We start from the raw sequence: 13,776 nt of genomic DNA on the forward strand, positions 1-13,776 counted from the left end.
CTGGCCAAATTCAAGCAAGAGTCAACGATAAACAGTTTTTAGGTTCTCCATTAACTCAAAAGCTAACTGAGCTATCAAACTAAAGGAGCACTGACTTACGTCTTCCCTTAGAGCCTCTTTGTTTTTTTAACTCAACATTTGTTCTGTTTTGTTTTGCACTTCCCGCCCGAGCCATTAAGCCAAAGAGTAAGCACAGAACTTGAGCAAAATTGTCTACTTAACACAATAAAGAATTTAAATTTCCTCATGCCCCATAACTACAACTAACAGTCCCCTCACTTGGTTAAAGAAATTTCACTAATCAAGAAACCTTTTCACATTAGTTTAGTCTCTTTAATGCTAATGCTGCATGCCCTGAGAAGCCTTAGACAGGGGCCTCTTGATGAAACATAGGAACACTAATGTAGCTACTGTGGTTCTTTGGCAGGGCAAAGATGGAGAGCCTGGTCTTGATGTAAGTAATCTGTACAGCAAACATCCTTCGATTATACTAGACAACCAATGGTCTCCATCATCAAGGACACCAAGAATACACAATATTCTGTCTGTGTGTGTCTATGTGAACACATACACACACTATATGTGCATATGCACTTATATATATAATTACTGTGAATGTAAACAGCAATATAAAATACACTAGTATTTGCATGAGATACACAGAGGAAAAATAATTCATATAAAATTAGTAACTGACATCGCATAGCGATCCTTTAAAATACTTTTCCTAAATTAAGGATGCTCAGCATCAGCATGACCCACTTATGGAAAAAATAAATATGTATGAAATCAATCTGCCTCTCACATGCTGCCCTTGGGGAACGGTGCTCTGTCAAAGCTGTTATGTGGTTGTTTGTTTTCATTAAGTCTCTATGTACATTTTCTCTTATGGTAAAGTTGTGTATAAAAATACAGACTGTCAAAAGTAAATCCCTCTAGCAGCAATCACTGGTTGGCGGTATTGTGTGAGTAATTAAGTTACCAGAGTTGCTGTTTACTGAGCACCTGTTATGTGCAGGCACCATTCCGGCACTTGGCATCCACCATCTCATTTATCATCTACAGCAGCTGTGTGACAATAGTCATTAACCTTTTTTTATAGTCAGGAGACTAAAGGGCAGAGGTAAGGGATTTGCCCAAACCCGTACAAGTTAGTAAATGTTCCAGGATTTAAATTAAAATCCTTGTATTCTTTCTCCTACATTTCTTAGAGAAAAAAAAGGGGGGGGCAAGAAATCTGTTGTGCATAACCTATTGAAATGGTATAAAGAAGTACTATTTCTAGGTTCTTTGTAAGTTTAAAGACTATTTGATATGTCCATTTTTATGTCTGCGTTCCAACCAATGAAATGGGATGGTGGTAGTGGTGTTTGTTGATTTCAGTGATTTTGTCACAGTTACATCAATAGATATGTTGAGTTTTCTTTTTATCTCCTTAGGGCTTCCCTGGTCCTCGAGGAGAGAAGGGTGACCTGGGAGAAAAGGGAGAGAAGGTGACTCCTCCCAGCATGCACTACGTGTGTTTCTGCTAGCTCTGTCTGCTTTGCCACTGAGCCCGTGTGATTCCATCAGACACCTTTCCTGTCTCAGTTCTGTGTTCCAAAACCATACAGATGGCAGAGCTAAGGAATCAGGCTTCAAAGAGGACTAAAGAGGGCTACAGAGCTAGAGATGAGGGCACCGTCCAGCTTAGGAGGAAGAGTGTAACACCTGGAAATCAAAGCTACGGCCTCTCAACTTCCTGACACCAATTATTTTTTAAGTGTAATGTCCAGGGGGTTGACTTTTTTTCCTCACAAAAGTAAAATCTCACCAAACCTCAATGGTGTTTTGGCAAAGCCCATCTCACCCACAGGCCAAGACCTCATTTATCTTCATGACATTCCTAGAGAGAAATGCGTTTTGATTTTTTTTTTTTTTTTTTAAATTCAGAAGTAGAGGACAGGCACTATGACAGACCCCGGTATGCCCACCATGAAGAAGCTACTCTGTTAGCTATAAAGCTAACAGCTGTAGGCATTTTAATGAGGACATTAGTAAGAATTTTATGGCTTAATGTTAAGGATTTCTTGAGACCGTCAACTCCATAGGTTATAGAGGCCAATATCAAGCAACATGATTTTATGACTAAAAGAAAAGTTTGACTTGTGAATTTTAAACATCACTTTTTCCATTTCTTTTTTTTTTCTGCTATGTCTCTGTCTCTCTATCTGTCTCTCTCTCTCCCTCTCCCTCACTCCCTCCCCACTCTCTTTAGTTTGCTGTACTCTCTAACCCAATAAAAAAATCAGATAAGTTTTTACATTGGATGAAACAAAAGGCAACAGAAACTCAGTAATGAAAAAAAAAATCTTAAAGTAGCTGAAGAAGTACTTCGTGATTCCAATTTAAACCAATTCTCCTCCTTAGAGTTATCCATGCCCTAATATGCTTAACAATGCAATGCTTTTAAAACCGAGTAAATTATCTCCCATGCCTGTTGTGATGCAAGACCAAAAGGGAAATATCAAAGAAAGGCTTTGAAGCCCACTGGATAAGTTTTAAGATTTAACAATTACACAGCTCTCATTAGTAAGAGTCCATACAATGGTCATCCCAAAGTCCCACCATCAACATCATCACATATGTTCAGTACCTGTGCATTCCTTTCCCCATGAGATTTACACATGATAAACCCTGAAATCTTCCCACCACCATGCCGAGGTGGGCGCTATCATTTCCCCACTTTACAAACAAGGAAAGTATATCATGAAAAGTTCTTTTCCACATTATAAAGCCTGACTACAAATTGTAGGTGGCTTGAGATAAGTTTTATGTGAGAGCATTGAACAAGGCCAAATTGTTTTTAAAGGATATGTTCACTTAGTTTATATTTACCTAGTGGATTGTATGACTCTAAAATCTTACTCAAGAAGAAAACATATCGTGTGGTACTCAACTTTATGATCTTTAAAGAAGCTAGAAATTATACCAGTATTGGCTCAGTGGAGAGTCCTTCACTAGCATGTGCAGGGCCCTGAATTTATCCCCCCAACACTACAAGAGAAAGAGAAGGAGGAATGTAGAGAAGAGAAGAGAAATGTCCTTTGTTGTAGCTTATAAAAGCATAAACTCACAAACCCATCCTCAGAAAAATGTTAATTACCCATACAAGAATATCTCCATAATTCGAAGTTTTATATTTAGCAAAATTAGATTATAAATATTGAACATTTTGTGTATCTTTTCTTTGATATAAGAGACAAAAATTGACAATAATTATCACATTTCAGCTGCTCATAAGCCCAATGACAGATAACTTTGTGGGACATAGGTAATCATTTCATTTTACAACGTGATGTTGATTAATAACGTTGACATGTTATTCTTTGTAACATCTCTTCTCCGTAAAGCTTGCTGTTCACTTGAATATTAACAAAAAAATTGTTGCCATTGCCTATCACAGTAGTTTGAGTAATCTTAAGCCCATTTGCCAATCAAATAATGAGTTCCACTTAACGGCCAGCACACCTGGTCTTGGTTAGACCCACTCAAAGATGGGTCCGATGCCTTCAGGGAGGGCAGAGCACATGTAGACAGTTTCAGTCAGCTTATGTCATAGCATTGGAGCTACCTGCTGAGGGATGGTGCTGATTCTTCATGAGTGAGCACCTACTTCTGAATGTGTCATCCATATCATTTCCTGTCACCTGCTCTTTCTTCACCCTCCCTGTCACAGCATTCTCTTCTATCACGTTCAACCAAACCATACAGAACTTCTCTCCCCTGTATTCAAGAAGCCTGAGTGGTTTTGATTCCAAGCCCTCTGCTGTAATGTTTTTGGCACACAAGAGATGAGTGAGGAGGCGCTTCAGTCTGTGCTGTCAGAATGGATGTATTAATTTGAATGAGTGTCTCCTACATTTTTTGTGGTATCTGTTGTTCTGTCTTTTTCACTTTGAATATTCATGTTGTTTGCTTCAGAGACTGCTCAGTTTTATTGTAACTGCCATCCAGATTGCAGAATGAATGCTTTCGTTTAAGTATGTATCTATGTATCATCCCTTGCATTCTGTGCAGCACCAACTCCCTGTCTATAAGTTTGCAGATGTGTATGCTAATGTGAAACAGCTGGGGCGCATTCCTTCCTTCCTCTCCTTTTGCCTCCTTAATTCCTCCATCCTATGATCCATGCAGATGTCCCATGAACCTTGACCTTGATTCCCAAATACTAATTTCCACAGCTACATTCCCACTATATAATTATCCTGCCTACCTCATTTTAATGAGCCCAAACTGCTTTTTTCTATCTGCAGCATTGTGAGCTGGAAACTCATTTACCATTGTGAACAAGAAAGATACAAGAAGATTGCCTAGGTTTATAGATGTCTGTTTCTCTAGTTGGCATTGCTGGCGAGTATTAGCACCTGAAACTTTTTTTTTTTTAACTCAATAAGTCAAGAGTATTCACTTTTACTTTTGCTGCGGCGGGGGGGGGGGGGGGGGGGGGGGGGAGGGGGGGGGGGAGGGAGAAACACAACAGAAGCACATTTCAATGTCTGGATTTTTTTTATAGAGAACTGTAACATAGAGTATGATTGGACAACCTTGGGAGAGACCAAGGCTGTTGCCTCTCTCTCTGAGTCTGTCCAGCCATCATATGTTTAAAGAATAAGGAGGGGGCAGACAAAGTGAAAGTACTCACAGTTGGGTGGGGTATCCGTTACCCAACCCCCAGCTCTACCTGCTACTGACTAGCTTCGGTACAGCTGATACCTGCCATTTTTGTCAGGGCCAGAGCACAAATCCCTAATTAACAATTGACTCTAATATTGGGCCAATCAACACTGATCTGCCTTTCTAATGCACTAGCCCTTTTTCTTCTTATTGAATGTCATAAGCAAACAAACAAACAAACAAACAAACAAACCCTGCCGCCAGAATCCATACTCACCATGAAGTTTTAAGTTTTGGGTTTTTGTTTTTGTTTTTGTTTTTTTTAATAGTGCCATGTCTTATCTACATCAGAAAACAATGGTAAATGTTCTTCCAGGCTATTTTTAGCTAAGCCATACTGATTTTTATTCTATACCCCCCTCAAAATAAAATCTGTCTTTTATTTAACCCCTTGTATCCACAGGGGGAAAAGGGAAAGAAAGGCAAAAAGGGGCCTAAAGGGGAGAAAGGAGAACAGGGCGCTCCTGGATTAGATGCACCCTGCCCGTTGGTATGTCTAACTCACGCAGCCGTCTCCAGATGTCTTGTGTGAGGGGTGAGATGGGAGAGGAGCAGACTGGGGGACCAATAACAGCAGGTTCCCATGAGGGTAACTTAACACAGGCCTTCGGGTGGGGGCCGTGAAGTACGTGGTCAGCATCCCCTGGTGTGCTTCACGTCTTGTTGGGGGCCACTCAACTCCACCCGTTTCAAAACTCTCTAGTTCTGGCTGACTCAAGCCTGACCGTAGGAGGTGAAGAAGAGCCAACAACACCCCATCTTCTGTTCGAAGAGGAGGCCACACAACCTCCTGACAAGGCCCTGTCATGATAATGTGACATTTCTCTACTGTTACTGTCCCTTCCCAGTTGCTCCTCTCCTAGCTGCTCCTTCTAGTTGTTTCTTTAGCAGATTTTTTGCTTTCGATGAATTCTTGGATTAGTAACATTATGAGTTAATCTTTACAAACAGGGATTCCGTGGCGTTAAGGGGGAAAAGGGGGAGCCAGGCCAGCCTGGCCTGGATGGGCTGGATGCTCCTTGCCAATTGGTACAGTATTTCTCTCTCCTACCATCCTGCATGTCAGTCCTTTGTCTATTATGTATTTGTCTGTATCAGTGTAAAGTGCTTCTTTCTGGAGCAAGCTTTACATGATGAACATACTACATGCATGTGCATGAGCAGGCTCCTCCCTGGGCCCTATGGATGGGAGAGAGCAAGAATGTGTTATCAACAAATGCAAATTAATCTTCTAACATTGTTCTCACTACTGACGTGTCCATCTCTATGTTCTAAGGAATATTAATTTTCCCAATAAATATTCAGAGCTTATTTGTAAGTTAGATAAAAATACATGATGCAAAGGCACTTTGCTAGGCCAGAACTTTGGGCTTTTTTCCCCTACTTATTTTTTTCCCTTTCCTCTAAAAGAAATAAAGGTATTTTTTGTCTCTCCCACTATAGTTTTTTCAGGCCACAAGTAAGGCCAAACCTCCATAATGACACTTCTGTGGTCAAGAGTTAACCAATTTGAAACAATGTTATTAAGAGACCATAGGAAAGAAAACCAAACTGCCCTGCACATCTAAAGATGATAATTGTCTGCAGCCCAAACCCTCTTCCTTGTCACATAACCTTTCAACATAATGGTCTCTCCTTTTAAAACTCACTTTCCTACAGTAGATGGAACCCCGTCCTCCATTGGCATGAACTCAAAATCCTCCTCATACTAAAATCTAAAATTCTACTGGTTGATCCTTTTCCTTGTACCAATCTGGCATTACCAATTTCTCCCAAATATCTATAAATCTATATGGCTTTTTACAATTAAAGAGGTAGTGTGATTATATTTTGTGACGTATAAAGAAAGCTTTTTATCATCATTTCCACTTGGTCTGCATGGCCTTACACATGATTCTTCGGTTATAAGCATGATTCTTTAAAGGTAAATGTATATTTTGTGAGTCTTTTAAGATATTGTGTTTATAGAAAAATATTATCCAGTCAACTGCTGTAGTTAGAAAATATTAATGTGGAGTACTCTGTCTTCTGTTTGCTTGGCGTTAAGTCATATCTCATAAACCTCTTTATTGGAGGAAAATGCATGCCTTCGACTCTGTCATGTCTTCCAGTCTTATTTGTATCTGAAGATGCTTACACCTTAAACTGAAATACACTTAGTAGTACTGAGAAACCTTCATTCAAAATGTTAACCAACTTCTGAAGATTTAAGTGGAAGCCCCGGCAAACACTATGGATAACATTTACTATAATGCATAGCTAGACTGCCTGTGCTTCCTGATGAGTATAATTTTGCAGTTATCTTCTTACAGTGTAGGAACGTGGAAACACTGGCATATGGAAAGCTACAAACTTCAGATAGAAATGTCCTGCCATTGAGTTCCCTCACCACAAACCATAGTCCATAGTGATCACAAGGAAATGATACCAGACAAGTGTGAGGTGTTTTAATGATGTTAAGAGGTATTAGTTAAGGATGTAACTGTAAGCAGAACACTGGGCAACTGTGCTTTGTACCTTTCATTCTCAAAAGTAGACATAGCATTTTCTATATTTTCTACATCTGTGCTTAGTCTGGGAAACATTTGAATTAGCTTCATTTTAACTAACAGTAGGTAAAATATCACGAGCCACTAATTAGCCTAAGATGCCTATGACTGAAGCCACTCAGTAGAAATAATTTCTGAAGACTGTGAACATGTGAACTTGACATCTGATTACTTATAAAGAGCCTAAGGAATTCTTTTTTCTTCTCTTCAAAACCAGGGACCCGACGGATTACCCATGCCTGGCTGCTGGCAAAAGGTAAGTAGGCCTTATGGTTTGTTTGTTTTTGTTTTTTTTGTTTTTTTTTTTGTTTGTTTGTTTTTTGGTTTTGTTTTGTTTGTTTGTTTTTTCTAAAAAGAAATCCTAATTTTGACTTGGCCCTCTCCATGAAGAACAGACCTTTTACATTTGACATTCTTGAAAACTGTCTGGATAGTTCAAAGCTCTGGGCCATCTTTAGATAGATGTGTATATTATTGATTTCTTACCAAACTAATGAGCAAAAGCAGTTCTTGACAAATACTGTAATCTGGAATCTCAGATTCTCTGTCTGTGATGGAAAGGGGCAATATATCTGAATAATATTGTTTGCCTGTCTTTCGGTGAACTCTTTCTGCCTATTGTTTAAATGACTTTTTAATTCTCTTTTTTCCCTGTGTATCAGTTGTTGCATTGACAAATATGCTGATATATGGTAGAACCCTGTCAATATTAGTCACGCAACTGGGAAAGCAGAAAATATAAACATAACATTTATCCGTGATATCTTGATTTATTTAGTAATGTCTGCTTATGTTTCTACCGGCATTCTTTATATGGGTTTTATTTAATACTCATAGCATGATGGCCCACTGTCTCTGAATGTATTCAGTAAAGCTGGCGCCTACCTAGAGAACCTGCTGTGCACAAAGGCTACACATTAAGTCCTGTCATACAGGATATTGTTTCAGTTAATCCATGAAGTAGCCTTCAGAGGAGTAATAGAAATTTGGAAAGGTGAAACTTCCAAGAGCAGCAAGCTGGTGGGTAACTGGACTAGGAGGGAGAAACAGCAGAAAGTAATTGTTGGGTTTCAAGCAGGGAGGCAGAACTCCATGCGTTCTGCACTGGCTGGGGGTGGGGGGGGGAGCACTGCCTCCTTACACAGTCAACCCAGCGCGCACATTACCAGAAGGCAAAGAGACACCTAGAAATAACAATATGATAAGGGAAACATCCAAGCTGCTTCGATAGTTTCAATTTTTTAATCCCTAATACTTTGTGGCTTACCCAGTAATTGTAGACATCCAAATTACACTGGCGAAATTAGAACATACTATGTGCGGGTGTGGAAACATGAGGAGACGTTGGGTTCTTGGTTGCTTCTCAAGTCAGCAACTCAACCATCAGGAAATCTTATGCAATTTACTTTCTCAATTAGCTTCACATACTTAGCCAGAGACAGAAAGCCTTCTCTCGTGACAGCATCATTTATTTATTAGCTTTCCAGGCTCCCCTTTAAGCCTGTCAGATAATTAACCAGTGACATCTGAGGTCAAGAGGGTCTCTGGCTTCAGACCCCTCATCAGATTCATCCTACCTGGTAAAACTATCCTCTTGCCAGCTTAAGTGCCTTTCACAGACATCGTAATACCATCTCACACTGGGATGGCCATTTGCTCTCTAACTCTCCCCTGTAATTCAATAAGATGATGGTTTTTCTTTAAGTTAGTCATTTGCACACTGAACCTAGAGATGCAGACAGTTTGTTTCCCCTCACCCTGTGACACCACTCAGAACTTGGAGTCACCTTTGGTTTGTGGCACTTTTTTTTTTCTTTTCCTAAAGTGATAAATGTTATGGCAACACGGCTTTTTATCTTGTAAGCTCCTGAAATGGGGAACCTGGTAGCAATATGAATAGTGTGATAGAATCAGAAACTGTCCTCATAAATATTCAGCTTTCTAGGAAATAGGTACTATATTCTACACAAGATCAAGAGTCTTGTGAATCTACAAAAGAAAAACAAATTCAGTGATTAAAATTTTGGTATTGCTTAGCGTACCCACACAGTACATATGAACTCCAGTCAACATCTCCCCTCCCCCAATGTAAATGAAACAGTCAGAAAAATGGGGGAGAAATGTTCTCAGATTTCTTAGATGGCCAATTTAGATAGCTCAAATAGTCAAGTACTTTTTAATTACTATGTTACAAATAAAGCTAGTAGGTGGCTTCTCGTTAGTCGTATTTTATTTAGGCTGTCAGTATAAACATGTATGGAATTTTAATGTTTTATTAGCATATACTAGTTTATACATAATGGTTCCATTATGTCATACATGTATATGATATATTTTGATCATATTCACCCACCCATTACCCTCTCTTGTTTCTCCCCTATTCCCACTGATCTCCTTTCAAATACTCCCTGCTATTTTGATGGTCTAATGAATTTCATTGGGTTGCTTAGAGAAGCATAGATACAGGATTGTTCACAGGAGTATGGGCACCTTAACAGAGGCTAGACTGTTGAAGAAAATGTCTACCCACCAACCATTAACTGTTTACAGATCCTCCATGATGGGTATTGACAGGCTCAGTCTTTTTTTGTTTGGTTGTTTGGTCGGTTTGGTATGGTTTTTCTTCCTGAGGCAGGGTTTCTGACTGTCGTAGAACTAACTCTGTAGACCAGGCTGGCCTCTGACTCACAGGGATCTCCCTGCCTCTGCTGGGACTAAAGGTGTGCACTACCACTACCACCACCACCCAGCTGACAGGTTCATTCTTAGGCAGTTTTCCTTGGAAAAAGAAAAAGAGTGTTATTAGTGAAAGCATAGAAAGGGAATTCTGGACTGTTTGCCTGTGGAGGGTGGGCCAGGTGATGTCTGTTATCTCCCAGTCTGTTGCATTCCTTTCCTCATTCAGTTTTCTTTGAGTAAAACTAAAGGAAGTCACCAGACATGGTAACAATGCCTTTAGTCTCAGGATACAGAAGGCAGACGAACTCTGAGAGTTTGAGGCCAGCTGGGAGGTTACACAGTGTTAACACTGTCTCAAAAAAACCAAAAGAAAAACCAAAAACAAGCAAGCAAACAGACAAATCTCTAAGATCTCTTCTGTAAGCTAATCACACAATGAAAACTGCTTCTCAAACTCAAATTCATGGCAGTTCTGGGAAGACATGGCTCTTCCAAATGAGGAACTAGAGATTTGGGGGATTTTTCTTTTTCTATCATGGTGGAATTGTCACAATGCATGAGAATGGATAATAGGCAGATTTATTTACCTTATCTGTTCGCTGGCAAGGCAAGGCTAGCCGCAGGAAAGAGGAGCCACAATCAGAAATGCGTATCATTACAGGCAGGTAGCTCTGTGTTGGTTAGTATGCCTTTGGGCTTATACCTTTTGGCCATTAGGTTGTATTGTGATGCCGGAAGACATTGTGTGTGGCCATGTAAAGCACACCTGTAGTAAAGTCACAGCTTTCTGCTTTCCCAGAACAGTGACTATGACAATCACTTATCACAAAGTTCTTAGTTGACAATGGAAAAATACCAGTTGGAACCAAGATGAGAATTATGGTAAAATGGAGGGTTTTTTTTTTTTTTTTAAGTTTGATATGGGAAACATCAAATGATCAAATTAGATTGCTGACTTAAAAAAAAAAAAAACTACAAGGTTCTTCCAATGTCTGTAAAATAAATGCTAATTTGGAATTGTTAGAAAAGAGCCACTAACTCCACGTGTGTCTTTTTTGTTGTCTGTTTTTCTGCAGTGATGAATCTAACCTTCCAAGCATGAAGTTGTGTATATAATGGTCCACCTTTTATATTTATAGTTGAAAAACTGAAACGCAGATTTTGCAAGTGTGGGATCTGCTCACCTGACACTGCTTCTCCCCGTTCACAGTAGTCCAGGTGTCCATCTTTTCTCACGTCTGAAATTAGGCAGTTCACGGCAGTTCTCGGAAGTGGGAAGCCTGCAGGAACTATAGATCAGTGTCTCTATTTTATGTGAACGTATGTATTTATACGGACATCAGTGATAGAGATCAGTTGATTGCTCTTGCTGTTTTCTTATTTGGGGCTTGTTAATTGCATGGACAAGAAGTGCCATGAAATAGTTTACATGAAATTGTGACCAAATATGGACTCAAAGCTATTGGACATATAGCACACGTTTCCTAGTAGCATTCACTCATGCCCACACCACCTCCTGAAACTGACTAAAAACAGCATGATCTTGTGCCAAACCTGCTTGTGCAAATGCAGATGCTTGCATGCTGCCTAGTGAGTCCTGTGACTATATCTGAGCTTTTATTCCTTTTGTCACCTCAAGGGGGTTACACCGTGGCTTATTGCCAAAAAGAGATAAGTTGATGAAGAGCGCACACACAGTTGGTCTTATATTTTGAGGGAGTTGCAGTCCCGACTGCAGATCCACAGGCTCCTGATATTGTGGGTTCCTGTGACCACCTTGGTTGAAATACCAATGGGCTGAGCCGTTTGCTGCCACTAGTTTTCCTCGGGCTGCGAGCTTGGTGGTGAAGATGCAGGAAGAGGTCCGGTTCAGCATCCTGCACTGTCTTCCATGTGACCAAGTTGGAAGGAGGTTTATAAACACAATCACCCAGAACAGCAGAAATATTTTTCTAGATGAACTGACTTTCCACTGGTGTTGATCTGGGTGCTATGGGAAAATGTCAGAGGTATGTGGCAGTGTTTTGGAGACAGCGGAGCCTTGGAATGGAAGCCCCTGTTTGTGCAGATTGAAAGGTGTGGACATCCTGTCACAGCTCAGGGTGCTGAAGAGAGAACGTGTCCCAGGAAGTGACCACGGAGAAAAAGCTCTGCTGCAGGGGAGCTCTCAGTACTGACTTTACCAAAGGTGGTCGGAAAGTGCTGCTCCTTTCCTCCTTCCTGGGTTGACTCATACCAAACGGTTTTCTACATGTTCTAGAAACAAAATGTAGTTTCCTTTTTTTTTCCCTCATGCTTTTTATTTTCTTAGTCCAGGGACAGAAAAGATTTCCTTCAGTTTGGGTCCCATAGGCTTTTAAACAATATTTTTAGAAAAGTTTTCAGAACATAATTTGAACCCAACCGTGAAAATAACCTTTACACACGTCTTTTTTTGTTGTTTGCTTGAGATAATTGAAGAGATTATACGGAGACTCCATTTTCCACTCAACTGTTGTAAAGTATGAAGGTTAAGTATTTTTCACTACTTTCTGATTTATATTGATAAATATACCTGTCAGTCTTTGTAAAGTCAGGATTTTATCACACTTGATAGCATGAACTTGCTTTTCGGCTTTTTTTCTATATTGAAATGTATTTCTCACATTTTGTTTTTACATTTCTCGGTGTTTGTCTTGTACACAGACCAAATCTGAGGTCTCAAAAAGCTCTGCCATACAGTTGCCATAAAATGAGTCTTGTTTTGACCAACTTGCTCAAACCTCACCTACATGGAACTTAGACTGGACATTTCTTTGCATACTGCAGAGTTTGTGGCACGTTTTGAAATGATTTATCCTAAATGGAAGGGTTGCCTCAGAGGCGTACCATCCATGGGAGTAGTCACCCTGGCAGCCCATTGGAGATTTTCATTTCCTTCAGGGATTAAATGCCATTCGTATAGGAACAGTTGTAGATTTTATGCTTGGATTTTAACCACCAGAGGGAAAATTAATTCGTGTTTAGGATAACAACAATGAAGATACAATTTCAAAGCAGATCTTAAGATGTCTTTCGTACCGTGTAGCCAAATGTTCAATCATGCAAAATGGTGTCATCTTTTTCCTTTGTATCATTTCTGAGATTAGAATTTAATATTTCTAGTAACATTCCACACTCCAAGCCAATTTAGCATGTTTTTTTAAATGGAGAGTATTTTCTAGCAATTTCTTGTATGGTGTAGTTAGGGTAAGGTATTTTTCAACCTATGAAACAATTCGTCTTAAATCATTTGGGGGACAAGAATTAGCCCACGGTTACACATTATCTTCAGGAAACAAAAACAGGGAGATTATACAATCTTGAGGACTGTGGTCAGTGGACTGCTGACTTAGCCACTGGGAGTCAACCTTAAACATTGGGCTATTAAAACATCTTCTTAGTCATCCATTTTGTCACCTAACTGAATAATTTCCAAACGAATCAATAATGGATTATCACCGTTGATACATACGTTTATAGATGGCATTCTTTTTCTCAAAAAAGACTTCTTTAGGAGAATTAAGGGGAAAAAAGTATGAAGCTCCCATTGGAAATATGTCAAGGTCAGGTTTTATTTACTTCAGACAACCAGCGTCTATAAAAGATGCCAGTGTTGTGTTTTCACCTTGCATTGTTTTCCATTTGTGTTGTTGGTGCTGATAAATTTCCCTCGTGTTTTTCTTGATGGACGGCAGACCTCTATTGTAGGTAATTTTATTTCTCTGTTTAATAGCATTCCTAAGCTGTTACTGCATGGTCTCATTTCTGAAGTTCATGAATTTGTTGTGAACATAGCTCAGTGACTAGCCTT

At 39.7% G+C, this 13,776-nt stretch overlaps 1 protein-coding gene across 1 annotated transcript in view; it reads left to right on the top strand.

Moving 5' to 3' along the window:
• Window positions 1-11,761, top strand: part of Col25a1 (collagen type XXV alpha 1 chain) — a 397,457-nt gene extending 385,696 nt beyond the window's left edge. Inside the window, exons 34-38 of the mRNA XM_051166005.1 lie at window positions 428-454; window positions 1,440-1,493; window positions 5,668-5,745; window positions 7,483-7,521; window positions 11,021-11,761. Coding sequence (XP_051021962.1) covers window positions 428-454; window positions 1,440-1,493; window positions 5,668-5,745; window positions 7,483-7,521; window positions 11,021-11,023 — 201 coding nt within the window. The 3' untranslated portion in view covers window positions 11,024-11,761. The remainder of the gene's footprint in view (window positions 1-427; window positions 455-1,439; window positions 1,494-5,667; window positions 5,746-7,482; window positions 7,522-11,020) is intronic.
• Window positions 11,762-13,776: the final 2,015 nt, after the last annotated feature.

Source organism: Acomys russatus, chromosome 23 (assembly GCF_903995435.1).
Source record: "Acomys russatus chromosome 23, mAcoRus1.1, whole genome shotgun sequence".
In the NCBI taxonomy this organism is placed as follows: Eukaryota; Metazoa; Chordata; class Mammalia; order Rodentia; family Muridae; genus Acomys; species Acomys russatus.